General features: G+C 39.5%; 1 protein-coding gene across 1 annotated transcript; it reads left to right on the plus strand.

Moving 5' to 3' along the window:
* Nucleotides 1-2,857: 2,857 nt before the first annotated feature.
* On the plus strand, nt 2,858-9,259 carry slc40a1 (solute carrier family 40 member 1). Its single transcript, XM_033617633.2, has 8 exons — nt 2,858-3,034; nt 3,171-3,238; nt 3,640-3,799; nt 4,165-4,280; nt 6,761-6,887; nt 7,285-7,530; nt 7,691-8,329; nt 8,794-9,259. Exons 1-8 carry the CDS (start codon nt 3,001-3,003, stop codon nt 9,108-9,110), a joined length of 1,707 nt encoding a protein of 568 aa, XP_033473524.1. The 5' UTR covers nt 2,858-3,000; the 3' UTR covers nt 9,111-9,259.
* The last annotated feature ends 6,898 nt before the right edge of the window (nt 9,260-16,157 follow it).

Raw genomic sequence — 16,157 nt, forward strand, 5'->3', positions numbered from 1 at the left:
GTGGAGTAATGGCATCCTGTGTGTGTGTGTGTGTTGTAATCTAAGCTTCTCTGTTCTTTGTTATGGTAGACAGCGGTCCGGCAGCATATGCATGTTAGTGCATGCGAGCCCCGAGTGTATGTATCCCAGTGGCTAAGTAGTCGCTGCCAATGCACTGCGCACATATGCTGCTGATAAAGCAGTCCCAACCCACTGTGGCAGGATGCGTCTTTGTGGAAGCATAACACCCATTCTAAAATTCCCCATGTTTTAAAATCACAGTTGTTTTACCATTTGTTTTTGTGCTGATTAAAGAAATACAATATAACATGTTAATTAGTGAGCTTTAGAGGAGCTGGTAGGTGGATTTTGTTACTTTTGAGCAGAATGAGGTTAGCTTTTTCCCAGTTTCCTTTCTGTCCAGTTCAGTCTAATGAAATCCCGAAATACATCACTTGAGAATAGACAGGAGGTTTCTGTGGTGACACATGGGGGTCCCATTCAGCTGATAAAAGCCTTTTAAAGTCCACTGTGCATCCAGGTTTAGTGTACAGTTAAAAGAAACATACTAGTGTTTATGACTTTTTATGGATACAGGCCAAGGAGCCCTCATGCAAACAGCCTGTAATTATAACTGTGATACTGCTCTGTTGACAAAGGTGGACAAATGCAAGTCATCCAAATGTGTGATATGTACACATTTTGTCTGTGTTCACTGCCAAGCTCTATTGCAAAAGCCTTCTTGGTCAACAGGTCAAGGCAGTCTCTGTTATTGAAATGTTCAAAACTTTTAATTTGTGTTGTGTGGCAGCAAAAGCACAGGCAAGTTCAGTTAATTTTTAACTTCTGCAATCTCTTTGCTCTTTTGTTGTTTACTTTTACTTTTTTTTTTTTTTTTTTTACCATTTTAGTATTTCTCACTGTGAAAACACCTAAAACATTTTCTCCATTTAACTGCTTAATTGCTCTGAATTAATGAATAGAATCTCTCCTGACATTGGCCATAGTTTAATTAGTGACACAGTTGTGGCGTAAATCTGAATGTAGCCTGCATCCCACTGACTTGGAAGGACCATATCTTATAACTGGCAACATCTGTAGCCTGTACTCTGCTACAGTCAGTCTGTGATGGAAAGTCACTAAGTATAGACTACTTAGGCTACTTAAGTTCTGTATCTAAGTACAAATTTGTGCTGCTTGTACTTTACTGAGTATGCCCATTATATGCCACGTCACTTGAACTATTATTATTAGAACTATTACTCCACAACATTTCAGGGGCAAATATTGTACTTTTCACTTCACTACATATATCTAACAATTAATTAATTTAATTTTCACATTAAGATTTCACGTATAAATCATTTGATAGGTTTATAAGATGTGATCACCATTAAAGTACCTAACAGCATATAAAGTAGTTACTGTTCACTCTACCTTGACCAACTACAGCAGTAAAATGCTATGCTATCCATCCTATTAATATCAGTTTAAGTGTATACTCTATTGAGACCTTAATGTCAGACAGCAATATCCAACAGCAAAATTAAGCTGTTATAGCACTCTCTTCATATCCAGACTACATTGAGAAAAAAACTGTAGTTTACCACAGCTGAACACAGGAGTGGCTGTTCTACCGCTGCCTCGATCTGTCAGTTTGTTTGTGTAATTGTGTGACTTTGGCACTTTGGCAAGGGTTAGTTAGCGTTCACCAAAGTCACACAATAACACAAACTAACTGATTGATCAAAGCAGTGGTAGACTAGCAGCTCCCATGTTCAGCGAGCTAAAGTTACTGTTTTTGTCAGTGGAGTCTGGTGGCTTTGAAGAGAGCATGGATGGGGAACTGAAGCCATTAAAGGGTTCTCCGTCTAAATGGGCTGTCTGATGGCAAGGTAAAGCAGTGAAAATACTCTCAATATAGCGTACACTTAAACTGATATTGATTTTTTTCAGGTGGGAATTTTTGTAGGTAGCTGAAATGCCTTATGTTGCAGACCCCATCCACAGCAATACATTGCTTAGCTTCCGTGATGGACTCCAGCCTTCTTCTCCAAACTGGGACCATGCTTACTGACATCTAATGTACATAATACACTGACTGTGTACAAGTACTCCATAAAACCCCACTTCAAAAAATCCAAACTAACCCTTTACTGTATAAGTAATAATATTCAAATTACAAAATATATAAGACTCTGTTGCCAGTTTGTCTGCATAACAAGTAGTTGGTAGTCTCGTTGGTAGTGCACTTTCCCATCAAAACTTGTGTATTTCTGCAGTTAGCTTTTGAATGGACTTGTAATAGAGTATTTTTACATTGTGGATTTGCTTCAGAAAATGTGGATAGGGCGGACAATGTGTTGTGATAAAGTGATAGATTACATTTGTAGAGCACATCTTCGGTCAGGTGTTGATTGGAGTCAAACTGCTGCTCATGATTTCTGCTTAAAGAAACTCGCCACCACACCACACGCGAACAAAAGCTCACCTACCACTGTGTAAAGAGGGCGAGGTGGTTTATTGATGATCAACAATGACACTTTTTTTTGTGCAGATGTGATACAGTTTTTTTTTTTTTGGGGGGGGGGGGGGGGGGGGGGGGGGGGGGAACTTGTGGTAGGAGGACCACACTTGTTTTTGACACAGTGTAAATAATGGTACGTCACGTGACACCGTGAGTATATTCGAGGCGGGACGTAAACACAGAGCAGCAGAACAGAGCAGACCGTCAGGCGGAGCGGTGCTGGAGACGGCTCTAAGCTTTCTTTTCTTGCAACCAACCGGCCTTTCGGGCTATCAAATAATTTCTTTCCAACTTCAGCTACAGTGATAGCTAAGTTTGGAAAGGAGAAAGAGGGAGAAACGCCGTGTCTTTTGTTGTTTTTTAGTCGTTGTCGACAGTAGGATGCAGTGGTAGCCGGGGGTTGACCTCCTTTACAACATCACAAAAGAGGAGACAGCGTAAAGCAAAAAAGCAACATTCACTCTGTTATTTTTTGCCATTTGGACAGCTTTAAAATGGATAACTCTGAACCTAAGAGGACATGCTGCGGTAGGTTATTTTACATTGCATACGACATCACAAAATATTCCCCAAACGGAGCCTTCACATGAATGGAGGGGGACGCGAATGGACCACCAGCTGTATCGTCTTAATTTAATCTGACCATTAAATGTTTTCTTTACAGAATCAGTCCGAGACTTCTTCACTTCAGCCAAATTCCTTATTTACATGGGACATGCTCTGTCAACATGGGTAAGTGAGACTCTGACACTATTACACATTATTGTCTATTTTAATGACATTCCATCATATACTTGGACATGTCCATCATGATGATAGGCTACATATGTGGTTTCCCAGTGTCAAATTTAATGTAATAAAGCATTAATTTGTTATTGTTACTTTATGTGCTATTATAACTGTCATTACAATACAAAATGACATGTTTTCTCTGTGTAGCTCACCACAGAATACTGGTATTTACAGATAGCTCTAAAGGATAGATTAAACTGAAGAGGGTATTAGTTTTTTCGTCTATGAAAACAGAGAGGGCACTTATTATTTATGCATGGCACAGTTCCTCTCTGCCCTAACCTGAATGTCCTGAATCAAGTGTCAGCCTTACCTTTGAATAATGAAGATCTGATTCCCAGGGTGACCGAATGTGGAACTTTGCTGTGGCTGTGTTCTTGGTGGAGCTGTATGGGAACAGCCTGCTGCTCACGGCCGTGTACGGCCTGGTGGTGGCCGGCTCCGTGCTGCTGCTGGGGGCTATCATTGGGGACTGGGTGGACAAAAATCCCAGACTCAAAGGTAAGCCAACACTAATCAAAGTATAACTGTTCTTGAGGGATTGTCATAACACAAGTTTGTCAGGAATAAATGGTCAAAACTTATACAAAAAAAAAAAAAAAAAATAGATATGGGGCACTGTCATTATAGTGTTGTATACGGTGTGCACATGTGCTACTTTCCCCCCTCATTTTCACAGTTAAATGCACCTCTTGTGAAATGTTTATTCTGAGGAATTTGGCAAAGATACTATTAGATTAGTTCAGGGAGCAGGGAATGTATTGCATCGTCTTGTGGAAGCCCTCTAATGAACTAGTTATCAGACAAGAGATCTGTTGTCTTTGATCAGATTTCTGTCCCTAATGTTGGTCATGGTGTTTCCACAGTGGCCCAGACTTCGCTGCTCGTCCAGAACAGTTGCGTCATCGTGTGTGGGATCCTCCTGATGGTTGTTTTCCAGTTCAAAGAACAGCTTGTGGAGCTTTACAATGGATGGATTCTGGTAAGATCCCCCCTGTGCTGTCTCTTATACACTCGCTGTTTCAACATGATCAGATGGGGATTGTCGCTGAAAGCATTTGTACCTCTTTTACTCAAGTATAACCCTCTGACCCAGGGATTGAAAGTTACTTACTTTTACTGATATGGACTCCGGTGGCAATATCATTTATGACCTCTTTTACAGTTGAGCCTAATCATGTAGTTCACTTACTGAAGACCTTTGACTGTTCCACTAACTTAAATTGACACAGTACTTTGGTCTATATTCAATTTTTTGTTGTTAAAGATTGGTATATCAAATGACTTTATTTTTATTTCATGATTCTCTTGCTATTTAACAATCAGTTATTAGCTTGCAATATATTTTGTAATCACAAGAAAACAATGCTTACTGTGTCACGATCACAATTTCCTATGGGGGGAAACAATACATGAGAGGTAATTACATACACACACACACACACACACACACACACAAACAAACACACCTGAGTAGTCCTCTGAAGGAAAATAAGGTTTGTGTCAGTGTTTTGTACAGGGCTTGTTTACACTTGTTGAGCTATGTGGCTTCATGAGAGCTCACCCACCACAAAGATTTGGAACTGATTCTGCAGCTTGCTGAGATGCAGAGCTGCAGATGACAGGTTTCCATCTGTCATGAGAAACTGGTTGGGGTGTCGGGTTGAAGCACAAATGGCTTTCTGTTGGGGAGAATGTCTTCAGCGTTGCCCTCTGCATTTGTAGGACGTCTTTCGGTTTCCAAAGAATGGGGGGATTTTCGCCATGTGAGAGTGTTTAGAGGGACGGCCGGTGTGAGAGCGTGTGGAGGTGGAGAGAGAGGACGGTGGAACAGGAGATTGAGTGTCTTGTTGAAGGCTATGTAGTCAGCAGGTTCTTCAAGGCCTGTCACATGACTTAGAGAGAAATGTGGCCTGGTCTGTTGAAGCATTTCTGTTGCTTTTCTGACCGGAGCAGCTGCGTTACAGTGTACACACAGATCAGCAAACAGAGAAGCTTGTCAGTGTCTTTCACAAATTAGCCATTCCATTTTCCTTTTTTTGTCATCCAGTGCTCCTTTATTACTGCTGCAGTTGAGGTCTCGTGTTGAGTGTTATACGAGCTGTTGTGCTCTTTCTTTAAAGCAGCTATTTTTCACAGGATGTTATCAGCTTTTTGTCCATAGGAAGTTATTGATTTCTTCAGTTTACATAAGATGACATGTGATAGCAGCCCTTTGGCTTTGCCTTTGGTTAACAAAGTATATTGTTATCAGTATCAGGTGAAACCTGCACTTCCAAACTGACAATTATAGGAACTTAGTCTCATTTTACACTTGGATTTTTGATGTCACAGAGTCAGATAGAATTTCAGCTAATGAAGTAGCTTGTCACTCTTGAATTTAATTAATTAAAATAACCAGAAAAGGAGGCCTTTTCACAGTATATTGAGAAAAAAGAATATATATATATATATATATATATATATATATATATATATATTTTAATTGTTTTTATTTTTTTTAATATACTTTATTAATCCCCGAGGGGAAATTCAATGTATACTAGATAACATTATTATTTGTATTTCCACAATTAAACGATATGGTTGATAATTTACTTTTTTTGTGTAAACAAATCACACAAAAATATCAAAGCAATTTGTTCATATTACTCTAAATATTTAAGTTCCTTTTATGTGGCACTCCAGGCCAGTTTCCTCCTGAAGATGTAAAGTTTAAAAACAGGTCACAAATATGGAGTTTCTTCTTCTTCTTTTTCTTCTTTTTTTCAAAGGCTCAGTAATTTCCTATAACAACCACAGCACTGTAGGTTACTCAACCGAGAGTGAATACTGTCTTTGTTGGGGACTAGATTTAGTAGTGGATTAATACACATTTGCTTCAGTGCAGTGTTTCCCAGCCTAGTGAGATACATCAGATGTGTCCCAAATGATTGAAGGGGGAAAAAAAGAGAAAAACTATAGATTTCTGTTATTGTGCTTTTTTTTTTTTTTACCTGTGAAATGGGTGGCTGGATACGTTCACCTCTTCAACCTTCTTCAAGTACCTTCGAATGTTGTTGTTGAACTTCTTATAATTCACATTGAGAGTAACAACTGTGAGATTGATTTTTTTGGGGGGAGTCAGGAACTACAGCTTTAATGAGTATTTCGTGCAACAGGATGGAGTATGTGTAATTGAGTCAACATAAACTACAGTGTGTATTAGTGGTAATGAAGGAACATGTCAGCCAGTGCAACAGTGTGGCTCATTGATGTGTTGGTAATAATTGTCGGAAAATGATGGAGGAGTAAGCTACATCAGGCTTTAGCTGTACAGACAATAGTTTTTAATTATATCAACCCTTTGTTGTTTTTAGACTTACCAGCCTAATCAGTGGATATTCATAAAAGTGTAACGAAAGATACAAATGTAAAAAAAAAAAAAAAAAAAAAAAAAAAATACCTTATCTTGTTTTTCAGACCACCTGCTACATTCTGGTGATCACCATTGCCAACATTGCCAACCTAGCCAGTACGGCTACATCTATCACAATCCAGAGGGACTGGGTGGTGGTTGTGGCAGGTCAGGACAGCAGCACTTTGGCAGGTCAGTGTTTCTTTACCAGCTGCAAGCATATCATTGAATATAGGTGTCACGGGACCTGTTATCAGATCTCTGTAGTGAGGCAGACTTTGAACTCTAGATGCTGACTCACTCTCATTTTTCACCTTTATGCCCCCACAGTTTCCCCCTGATTGTTATAAACTATTCAAAAGAATTGCTCACATGATGGAAAACTTTCATGAACTTGATGACCTTTGTCATTCTGCTGTGCTAGTACCATCATTTTTTATCAAAACCTGCTATATGCATGTAGACTTACCAAAATAAAAGGTCTACAAGGGGCCACTATTTGATCACATAATTTGTTTGTCAGTATTTAATAAGGTGTTATGAAACAGTTAATATTGACTTACACATCCTTCCACTCTGGTATGAACAGACATGAATGCCACAGTGCGGATTATCGACCAGCTGACCAACATCCTGGCTCCCATGCTGGTGGGCCAGATAATGGCCTTTGGCTCCCATTTCATTGGCTGTGGCTTCATCTCTGGCTGGAACCTGTGCTCTATGTGTCTGGAGTATGCACTGCTATGGAAGGTCTACCAGAAGACACCAGCATTGGCCGTGAAAGCTGGCCAGAAGGAGCAGCAACATGAGCTCAAACAGCTCAGCCCCCCAAAAGGTAGTTGCAAGAACTTTGTGTTTCACCTGTACCATCTGAGACCATCTGGTATTTTATTTTTGGTAATAAGCATCTTACTCACTGGATGAGTGTGGAGAGTTTTGGCCTTTGTGATGATTTGAACTGAACTAAATCTCTCCATGCTCCTTCCCTCTCTCAGATTTGGAGGATGGCCAGAGTCCTGAAGAGTCATCTCAGCCGCTGATGAATGATACCTCAGTTGTGGGCAAACCAGACTCTCCCAAGCATCACGGCTGTTGCTACCAGATGATGGAACCCCTGCGTACCTTGAAGGCCGGCTGGGTGGCCTACTACAACCAGAACATTTTCTTTGCCGGCATGTCCCTGGCTTTTCTCTACATGACCGTGCTTGGCTTTGACTGCATCACCACGGGCTATGCCTACACTCAGGGCCTCAATGGCTCAGTGCTCAGTCTGCTGATGGGGGCCTCGGCTGTTTCGGGCATCTGTGGTACCGTGGCCTTCACTTGGGTTCGCAAGAAATGTGGCCTGATCCGCACAGGCTTCATTTCAGGCATGGCCCAGCTGTCCTGCCTCATGCTGTGTGTTATCTCGGTCTTTGCTCCTGGTAGCCCCTTCGACCTCAGTGTCTCGCCCTTCCAGGATCTGTACACCCACCTGATCGGAGAGAAGACACTGCCTGAGGCTGACCACAGCCTCACCAGCGTTCTTACCGATGGAAACTCCACTACTGTTGCACCAGCTGAAGAGCTGCCACCGCTGCAGTCCTACATGTCTGTTAGTCTGCTGTTTGCTGGCGTCATTGCTGCTAGAGTTGGTGAGTAAAATAGTCCCCCTTCAATTTTTTGTGGTGGTTATCTAAATACCAGGATATTGTATTTGATATTATGTTGTTATGGAGCAAAGTAGAAGCTCCAAAGTGCAGTTGATTGCCATTGAAGTAAATGGTGCAGAGTCTGAGTTGGTTTGTTTTATTGTTTTATTTGAAAGGAAATTAGAGTTTCCACGTGTTGTTGGCAAGTTCACTTCCGTTCATAAGATTGTAAAAGACTGTTTTCTAAATTATGACTTCCTGAAGGTGACTCAGGCACATCCACACAGGTTTAACTTTTTCATAAGTAACCAGAATTTGTGCCGCATGTGTCAGAGCAATATTTGCAACCTTTGATTCCAATAATATTGCCTGATAATTACCGCTTACAGCTACTGATGTCTACTGAAGTGTTTATAATGTGGCTGTAAAAATACCATTAGGACTGACTGTTGATCTCTGTCTTGCAGGCCTGTGGTCTTTTGACCTGACAGTGACCCAGCTCATCCAGGAGAATGTGATTGAATCAGAACGAGGTGTGATCAACGGCGTCCAGAACTCCATGAATTACCTCTTAGACCTACTGCACTTCATCATGGTGATTCTGGCTCCAAACCCAGAGGCCTTTGGCCTGCTGGTCATCATCTCCGTGTCCTTCGTGGCCATGGGTCACATCATGTACTTTGGATTTGCCTTCAGGAGCCTGGGCAGCCGCCTTTTCCTCTGCTGCTCGCCAGAGCAGAAGATGGAGACGGTGGACAGCCCCTCACTACCTACCACTGTCTAACCCCACTAAAGAGACTCTGTCCTGGGTACATATTTCTCAAGCCTTACCCTAACCTCCATTTTATCTTTCTAATATCTTTGCTTGTAGCTGGCCTGGTAACCTAACATGCTATGCATACTGTAGCCATGAATACAGCATTAATCATAAGTAGAAGGAAATGGGTAGAAAGCTTACAGTCATAGGAATCTAATCCACAGTTAACACTTGAGATATGGCAGGGTTTCTCTAACTGTTTCAGTCTGGGAGTTAGAGGAGAACCTCTTGTCTGTGGGTCCATGCTCTTTGAAACAAACATACATGTACTGTCAAACAAGGATCCATCACCTCTAGGCTTGTGACCCCGACGTGGGTCCTGTTAAAAAAATCAGGGGATAAGGCACTGTAAAATATTCCCCTCTTAATAGCCTGGATGTAGCTGTAAAGAATTTTAAAAGGTGCTTCAGCTAACTAAAAGGCAACATGAGGGAGAAATCTTGCAGGGAAGCAGGCACTGAGGCTTGGATTAAGGGGGACGACTGTCTGAGACCACAAAAGAGAGAACGTCTCCCGTTTTCTGACACTTGACTCTCTTCATCGGTGCTGTAGCTGTGTCTGCTAGCTGTTCTCTGATAGCCTAGCTTACATATACATGTATGATGAGCATGTTGTGGATGTCTTCCTCCACAGGGAGGGAAGATGCTTTTTATTTAACCAAACACAACTGGGATCTAGTCTCTTTAATACGTAGGTTGAAGGTTTATGCAGTTAACTGTATTTATTCAGGAAATGCAGACGGTGGTTCTTGTATTAACTGTATCATCAGTATTGTGCTGCGCGCTCGCGGTTGTGCCATAAATGAGAAATCCTATGCACCCTTGTCATTCGCTCTCTCAGTTACCAAAGTCAAAGTCCACATGTGGCATAAAAGGAAGTGAGGGAAACCAGTTATCTGTCCGAAGCATTCCAAATATATATTTTTACATCAGGTGACAGTAGTTGTGTAGGTTTACTAATGCCTTCATACAGTATATTTCTAACTCACTCTGAGATTGTACTTAAATTTTGTTTTTCTGATAGTTTACATTCATAATGTCAGCTTTTGATTTTTATGTTCTCTTGAGTAATTTTTCAATCATGATTGTTGTTACACAGGCACTTTAAGTGATTGACGTCTGTCATTACACCCAACGCGTGATCAGGCATTTGATCAATATTTTTGCACAAAGTTGACTGACTCGCACATTAACCCCTGCACAATCTCATTTCAATCACTTATAGTCTCTCTGTCAGTGTATTCAGACGCTGTTGGGATCAGGGGCCGTTGTGGTTAATAAAGGCACATAGTGTGACACTCATGGGGAAAAACTGTACTAGCTCCTTTTAAAGAGTTTACCTCAGTTATCCCTGTTTCCTCAAAAGTCCGCCGGGGAGCTTAGTCAGCACCCTTTCCCCGATCTCAGTTTACCACTTCAGATTGCCAACAGACTCTGGATCTGGGCTGAGTCAGCTTTAGTTGTAATTGTTCCAAACTTTAACAGAGGTGGACACATTTTACTCAAGTCAAAGTTGTGACACTTCTGTTGACATCTTTGGCTTTGCAGTATTTGTCTAGAAAATTTATTTCAATAGTATCTCATTAAAGTACTTTTCCTGTTAAGTGATTGTGTAATTAAGAGTGTTTTTCAAAAACAGTTAAAAAACACAGAAATTTGTAAAGTAGCTTTGTTACAAAGTGAGGCTACTGTATGTAACTTTCTAAATAGTGGCCACCGTAGATACAAGTGATAATTACAGGGTATTGATAAACGCTAAAATATAGTTTAACAAAGAAGTGTCCTAATGATAGCAGTATCTATGTAAAGTTTTCTGACATTAGCCACCATGACCTACTTGGTCAAACCAGACCAGATGAGGCTGTAGCAGCAAAACCCTCGAGTGCCAAGGGCATAGGTTTTGTGTCAACATCTGAGGGGAACACATATAAAACAGGGGTGTTCCTTCCTGCATCCATCTATGGTGTAAATGTCTACTTTAAGGTTTTTATTGGGGAGCACAAATACATGCTCTAAATATTGAGGGCGACTTGTCCCTCATGTCCCTCCTGAAATCTACACTTATGCTGAGTGCACCGAACTGCATATGAATTCAGTGTTTCATTTGTAAGAGGAATTATGTCTTATTTTATCTGTCACAGATCTGCCCAAATGCAGCAACTAATGTAGCTCTAAGTAATTCCTTTCTTCTGACCTTTAGTGATTTCTGTTGCCTTATTGTTAATTAGCCTTGACAGCTGTTAAACGCACATGTGGCTGCATGAAGACGTTTACTAGCCACACCCTACCCATGAAGAATCTAGCCAGTCTAACCAGGATTTTGGTAATGGGGGAAGGGGAAGGGGAGGGGGGTATATTTAGGTTGGAAACAGAGGTAGCCACACCAGATGTAGGAGAACAGAAGGCCACTTTTTAGCTGCACATGCTGAGTCAGGACATCTGCAGGTGTGCCATGAGGTGCAGGCTGACTGGGAATGGAGCTTAACTTTGTTCCAGCTGGGATTAATGTAACCTCAAACTCAGTCTGGGCACGAGAACAAAACCAGCTCTTACAACGCTTGGTCTGCTGATTCAGGAATATCTCACAAGGCCATAACTCTGTATTTTTAATGTAAATAACTTTAGCAGTCAGTCAATATAAACCTAAATATACAATTAGAAAATGCTAAAAAAAAAAAAAATAAAATAAAAAAATAAAATTTATTGTGTATATTGCTTTCATGCTGTTTGTCTGGAAATGCTGACTTTTTTTTACATGTTTTTTTACACCTAGTGTTAACATTTTGTGTCAAATTGGGGTTTCTTAAAGATTTTGAAATTTGTGTATAATGTAATTATTGCATTTCATTTGAATACATTTGTATCATACTGCTTTAATCTGGCAATATATATTTCTTTCTGTATATAGTATATATCAGTGTTATTGTAGTTCAATAGACAAATGCATTCAATCATGAAGAAATCACTTTTATGTAATAATCGCACTCCACTGAATATAAGGACGTTGGTACTGCTTGTATTGCATGAGGTCTCCTAAATAAAGAAAACCTTCACAATTGCTTGTCTGTATGGTCTACTGTATGCGTGTGCACGGTGTATTATTTGGCAGAGTTTCTTGGGCTTGGCTGCTGCTGTGTGAGGTCACATACCACAGCAGAGTTAGCTGCTAATTTCCTCCCCAGAATCCCTTTGTGTCAGGCAGCCAGCATTAAACTGACTGACTTTAAGCCAAGCTGGATGACCTGGACTTGCATGCCTGCTGAAAAGACAAAGAGTGACCTGGTTTTTGCTCGACACAAGCGTCAAGGGCTCAGCCTGGGACATGTTAGTGGGCTATGACTCAGCATTTTGTGGTCATTTCAACACAATGCATTTCTATATATATTTAAACTGTTTAAACTGTTAGTTTCGTGACTACATCTTACACAGTTGAGGACAGACATATAAGTACCTGCTAAAGTACCCAAAGCGGCTTCTGTGATAGTTCCCACTATAGTAGGTGTCACATGGACCACATTTTGCTGTGACTACACAAACACACAGACTCACAAGATGGAAACAATACCAGCTATCTTGACATTGTCATGGTTATGTCATTTCATCTCTTGTTTTATTTGAATATGCAGTGATGTTATAAATGATTCAGACAATTTTGGCCATAAATATCAAGAATTCATATGCTAATTATGAAACAATTTCACACAAATGTCTAATAGAATAAAATAAGTGATGACATAGTATATTCAAAAGGTCAGAGGTGAACTTCACTGTGACATCATAACATTCTGCAAGAAACGCTTCTCTGGCCATTGCTCACTGTTGTATGTCAGGAGCAGAAGGGGAGACATATGGTCAGATACTGAATTGGTGACACTAATCTTGGGTGCCCACCTTGAAACTATGCTGATTGTATAGATCTTCTGTGCTGCCAGGAGGAAGGTGTGTGTGTGTAGTATCCATGTTTTCACCTACATGAATGTAAACTATAAGTACAACTTGACTGGTTGGTGGAGGCGTACAACCGCAAGGTGGTAATTCTAGTTTTAGTGTAAGTTAAAATGCAAATGCAAATTTAGGCCCCTCCTCATACTTAGAAGAACCACATACTTGAGAGGGAAAGGGCAGCTGACTGCAGCGAAAGTCCAATGTCTATAGACAGGAACTGGAATTCGAGATAAGTGCCCACACTGCAGATATCTTACAGTTTTTGTGCAAGAGAGAAAAAATTGTAATTTCAAAGGTCATTAGAAATAATATTTTACTGATAGCACTGCTGATGGGGAAGGTCAGGTGTTAGAAGCTCACATACTTTAACATGTACTGTTTATCAAATTTGTTTGCCACAAGCAAATTGTCTCTATTAACAGATATCTGCATATGTATACAGGATCAATAGGCGACAGGACAAGATTTTGGTATCGAAAGCGTTCTGGTTTCTGTTTGTAGTCTGAATAGCATTGACTAATCATTTTTGAACGGCAGATAAACAGTCCATGTAGAGAGGTGTAACGCATTGACCAAGGTGCAGTCTTGGAACTCACTGGGTATCGTCTGACAACAAGTCAGCTTTATATTAGTTTTTTTTTTAATCTGCATTTTATGCATTTGTCTGTTTATAGAGATTAGCCAAAATGACTGATGCAGGAAGAGGAAGTTCTTGGCTTGGATATCTGCTGGCTACACCAGATCAACCCAAAAAAATGGCCCTCGCCCCCTGAGGCTTTATCATCATCAGACAATAGCCAATGGGTTCTGAGACTGCAAGCACGAAAAACCCTCCACATCTTATTTGTCACATGGAATTATACAACATACAACTCCAGCGAAATGTGATCCCATCAGCTCTGTTAACTTGTGCACTATAATGTAGTCCTCTTTTGCATCTTCATTGTTGGCTGCTGCTTTTAACTGTCCATGTTTCTAGATGGTTCTTGTAATCCATGGTTTTTGGTTGTATAATGATTTAACTGTTCACACGTCCTAACCTCAACATGACGGACACATAGTTAGTCTTCACAAACAGCGTATAGCAGTGATCCACAGCAGGATCAGGACAGCACCTCACATTCCCACCGTCAAACCAGTAAAGCACACACTTCCCCCACCTCTCTCGCCAGTCCTCTGCTCTAAGATCGGAAAAGAGCCTCCTTGTTGTATGGCTTTGTCCCAGATTTAGCCAGGTTCACTTGTCATATTATACGAAAGTGACCTGACTAGACCTTGGTAGCTCACCGCTCATCATCTCCGCTTGAAATTAGCATCTCTAGAAGACAATATATGGCATCAGCATAAGAATGAAAAAGAGTACTTCTTTAAGATATAAATAACAGAGAAATTCTAGATTTTACTTCCTCCCCTCATGCACAGATTGATTTTCAAACTTACATCGTCTTAGTTGTACTGGTTTTGTTTAAATGAACACCAGAGAATCCCTCTGAGTTTTATATATTTTACCTTTATATACATTACAGTATATTTCTATAAAGTTGCTCATTGTGGTGCTTTGCTCAGGGGTAAATGTAAAGGTAGTGGACAGAGAAGATGGGAAGGGAAGTCAACCTGTTGTAAAGTTCCTGGGTTTAAACTAAATATTGAAGTGAATTACTGCCCCCCCCCCCCCCCCCCAAAAGTACAAGACAGGGATTGTTTCTTTTTTTATTATTTTTTTATTCACTTGGTCCGCTTTACAATCCCAGCTGAAATCAAGTCATAAAAGTGAAAGATAAACATGTGACTCGATAATTTTGATCAATAAAGCTCAATGTCTGTCAAGCGCAGGGATCATGGTGGGGTATGATGGATCTGTGCTCTGCGGTGGGAGGCCTTGGCTCAGAGCACCTGATCGAGAAAGGAACTGAAAAATGCTGAGATGAAAGTGCACAGTCTTATCCAAGCCTGGGAACAAAACGTGACCCTCTGTTTCTGAGACAGCTTACTCAGGAATTTGAGATGTGTTACTCAAGAGTCTGCTGATTCCGAACTGACTTTACAGCACCAATAATATGACTTTTCAAGGTCAAAAAATACCATGGGTTACATTTCCTCAAACAACATGTAATCATTATGTATTTTGTAATATTCATTTTGCCTCATTTCTTAATCCTAACACATTTTGAAGGCAACAGTCCAACGGTGTGTCATAGTTCACCTGCTTATACAACAATTTGAGAAACGTCATCTACATATATAACTCACTACTATACTGAATTACATCACACAATACTGACACTGTAAAAAAAAAAACCTGAGTTTGGACTCTGGAAGACCGTAAGTGCTATATTGTAGACGCACTGCTGTTGGGTAAAAAGGTGAGGGATGACTCAAAATCAGTCAGACAGAAGGCTGACTGATTCCCCTCTTGGATTTTTCCTGGTTTTAACACTGAATTACAGTGAGTCTTCCTTCTTAAAGGGCCAGTGTGTAATATTTGGCATGGTTTATTGTCAATCTGAATCTGAATCTGAATATTCTATCCATTAATATGTTTATACAAGTGTATAATCGCTATAAAATAAAATTCGTTTGGTTTTCATAGCCTTATAATTATGCTTTTATATATATATGTATATATATGTGTATATATATATATATATATATATATATATATATATATATATATGTGTATATATATATATATATATATATATATATATATATATATATATATATATATATATATATATATATATATATATATATGTGTGTGTATATATATATATATATGTGTGTGTATATATATATATATATGTGTGTGTATATATATATATATATATATATATATATATATATATATATATATATATATATATATACATATACATACATATATATATATATATATATATATATATATATATATATATATATATATATATATATACATACATATATACATATACATATATATATATATATATATATATATATATATATATATATATATATATATATATATATATATATATATATAGCAAGGGCCTTGCTTTAGAGAGGTCGCCATCTTGCGCCGCCATGT

This window comes from Epinephelus lanceolatus, chromosome 14 (genome assembly GCF_041903045.1).
Source record: "Epinephelus lanceolatus isolate andai-2023 chromosome 14, ASM4190304v1, whole genome shotgun sequence".
Lineage (NCBI taxonomy): Eukaryota > Metazoa > Chordata > Actinopteri > Perciformes > Serranidae > Epinephelus > Epinephelus lanceolatus.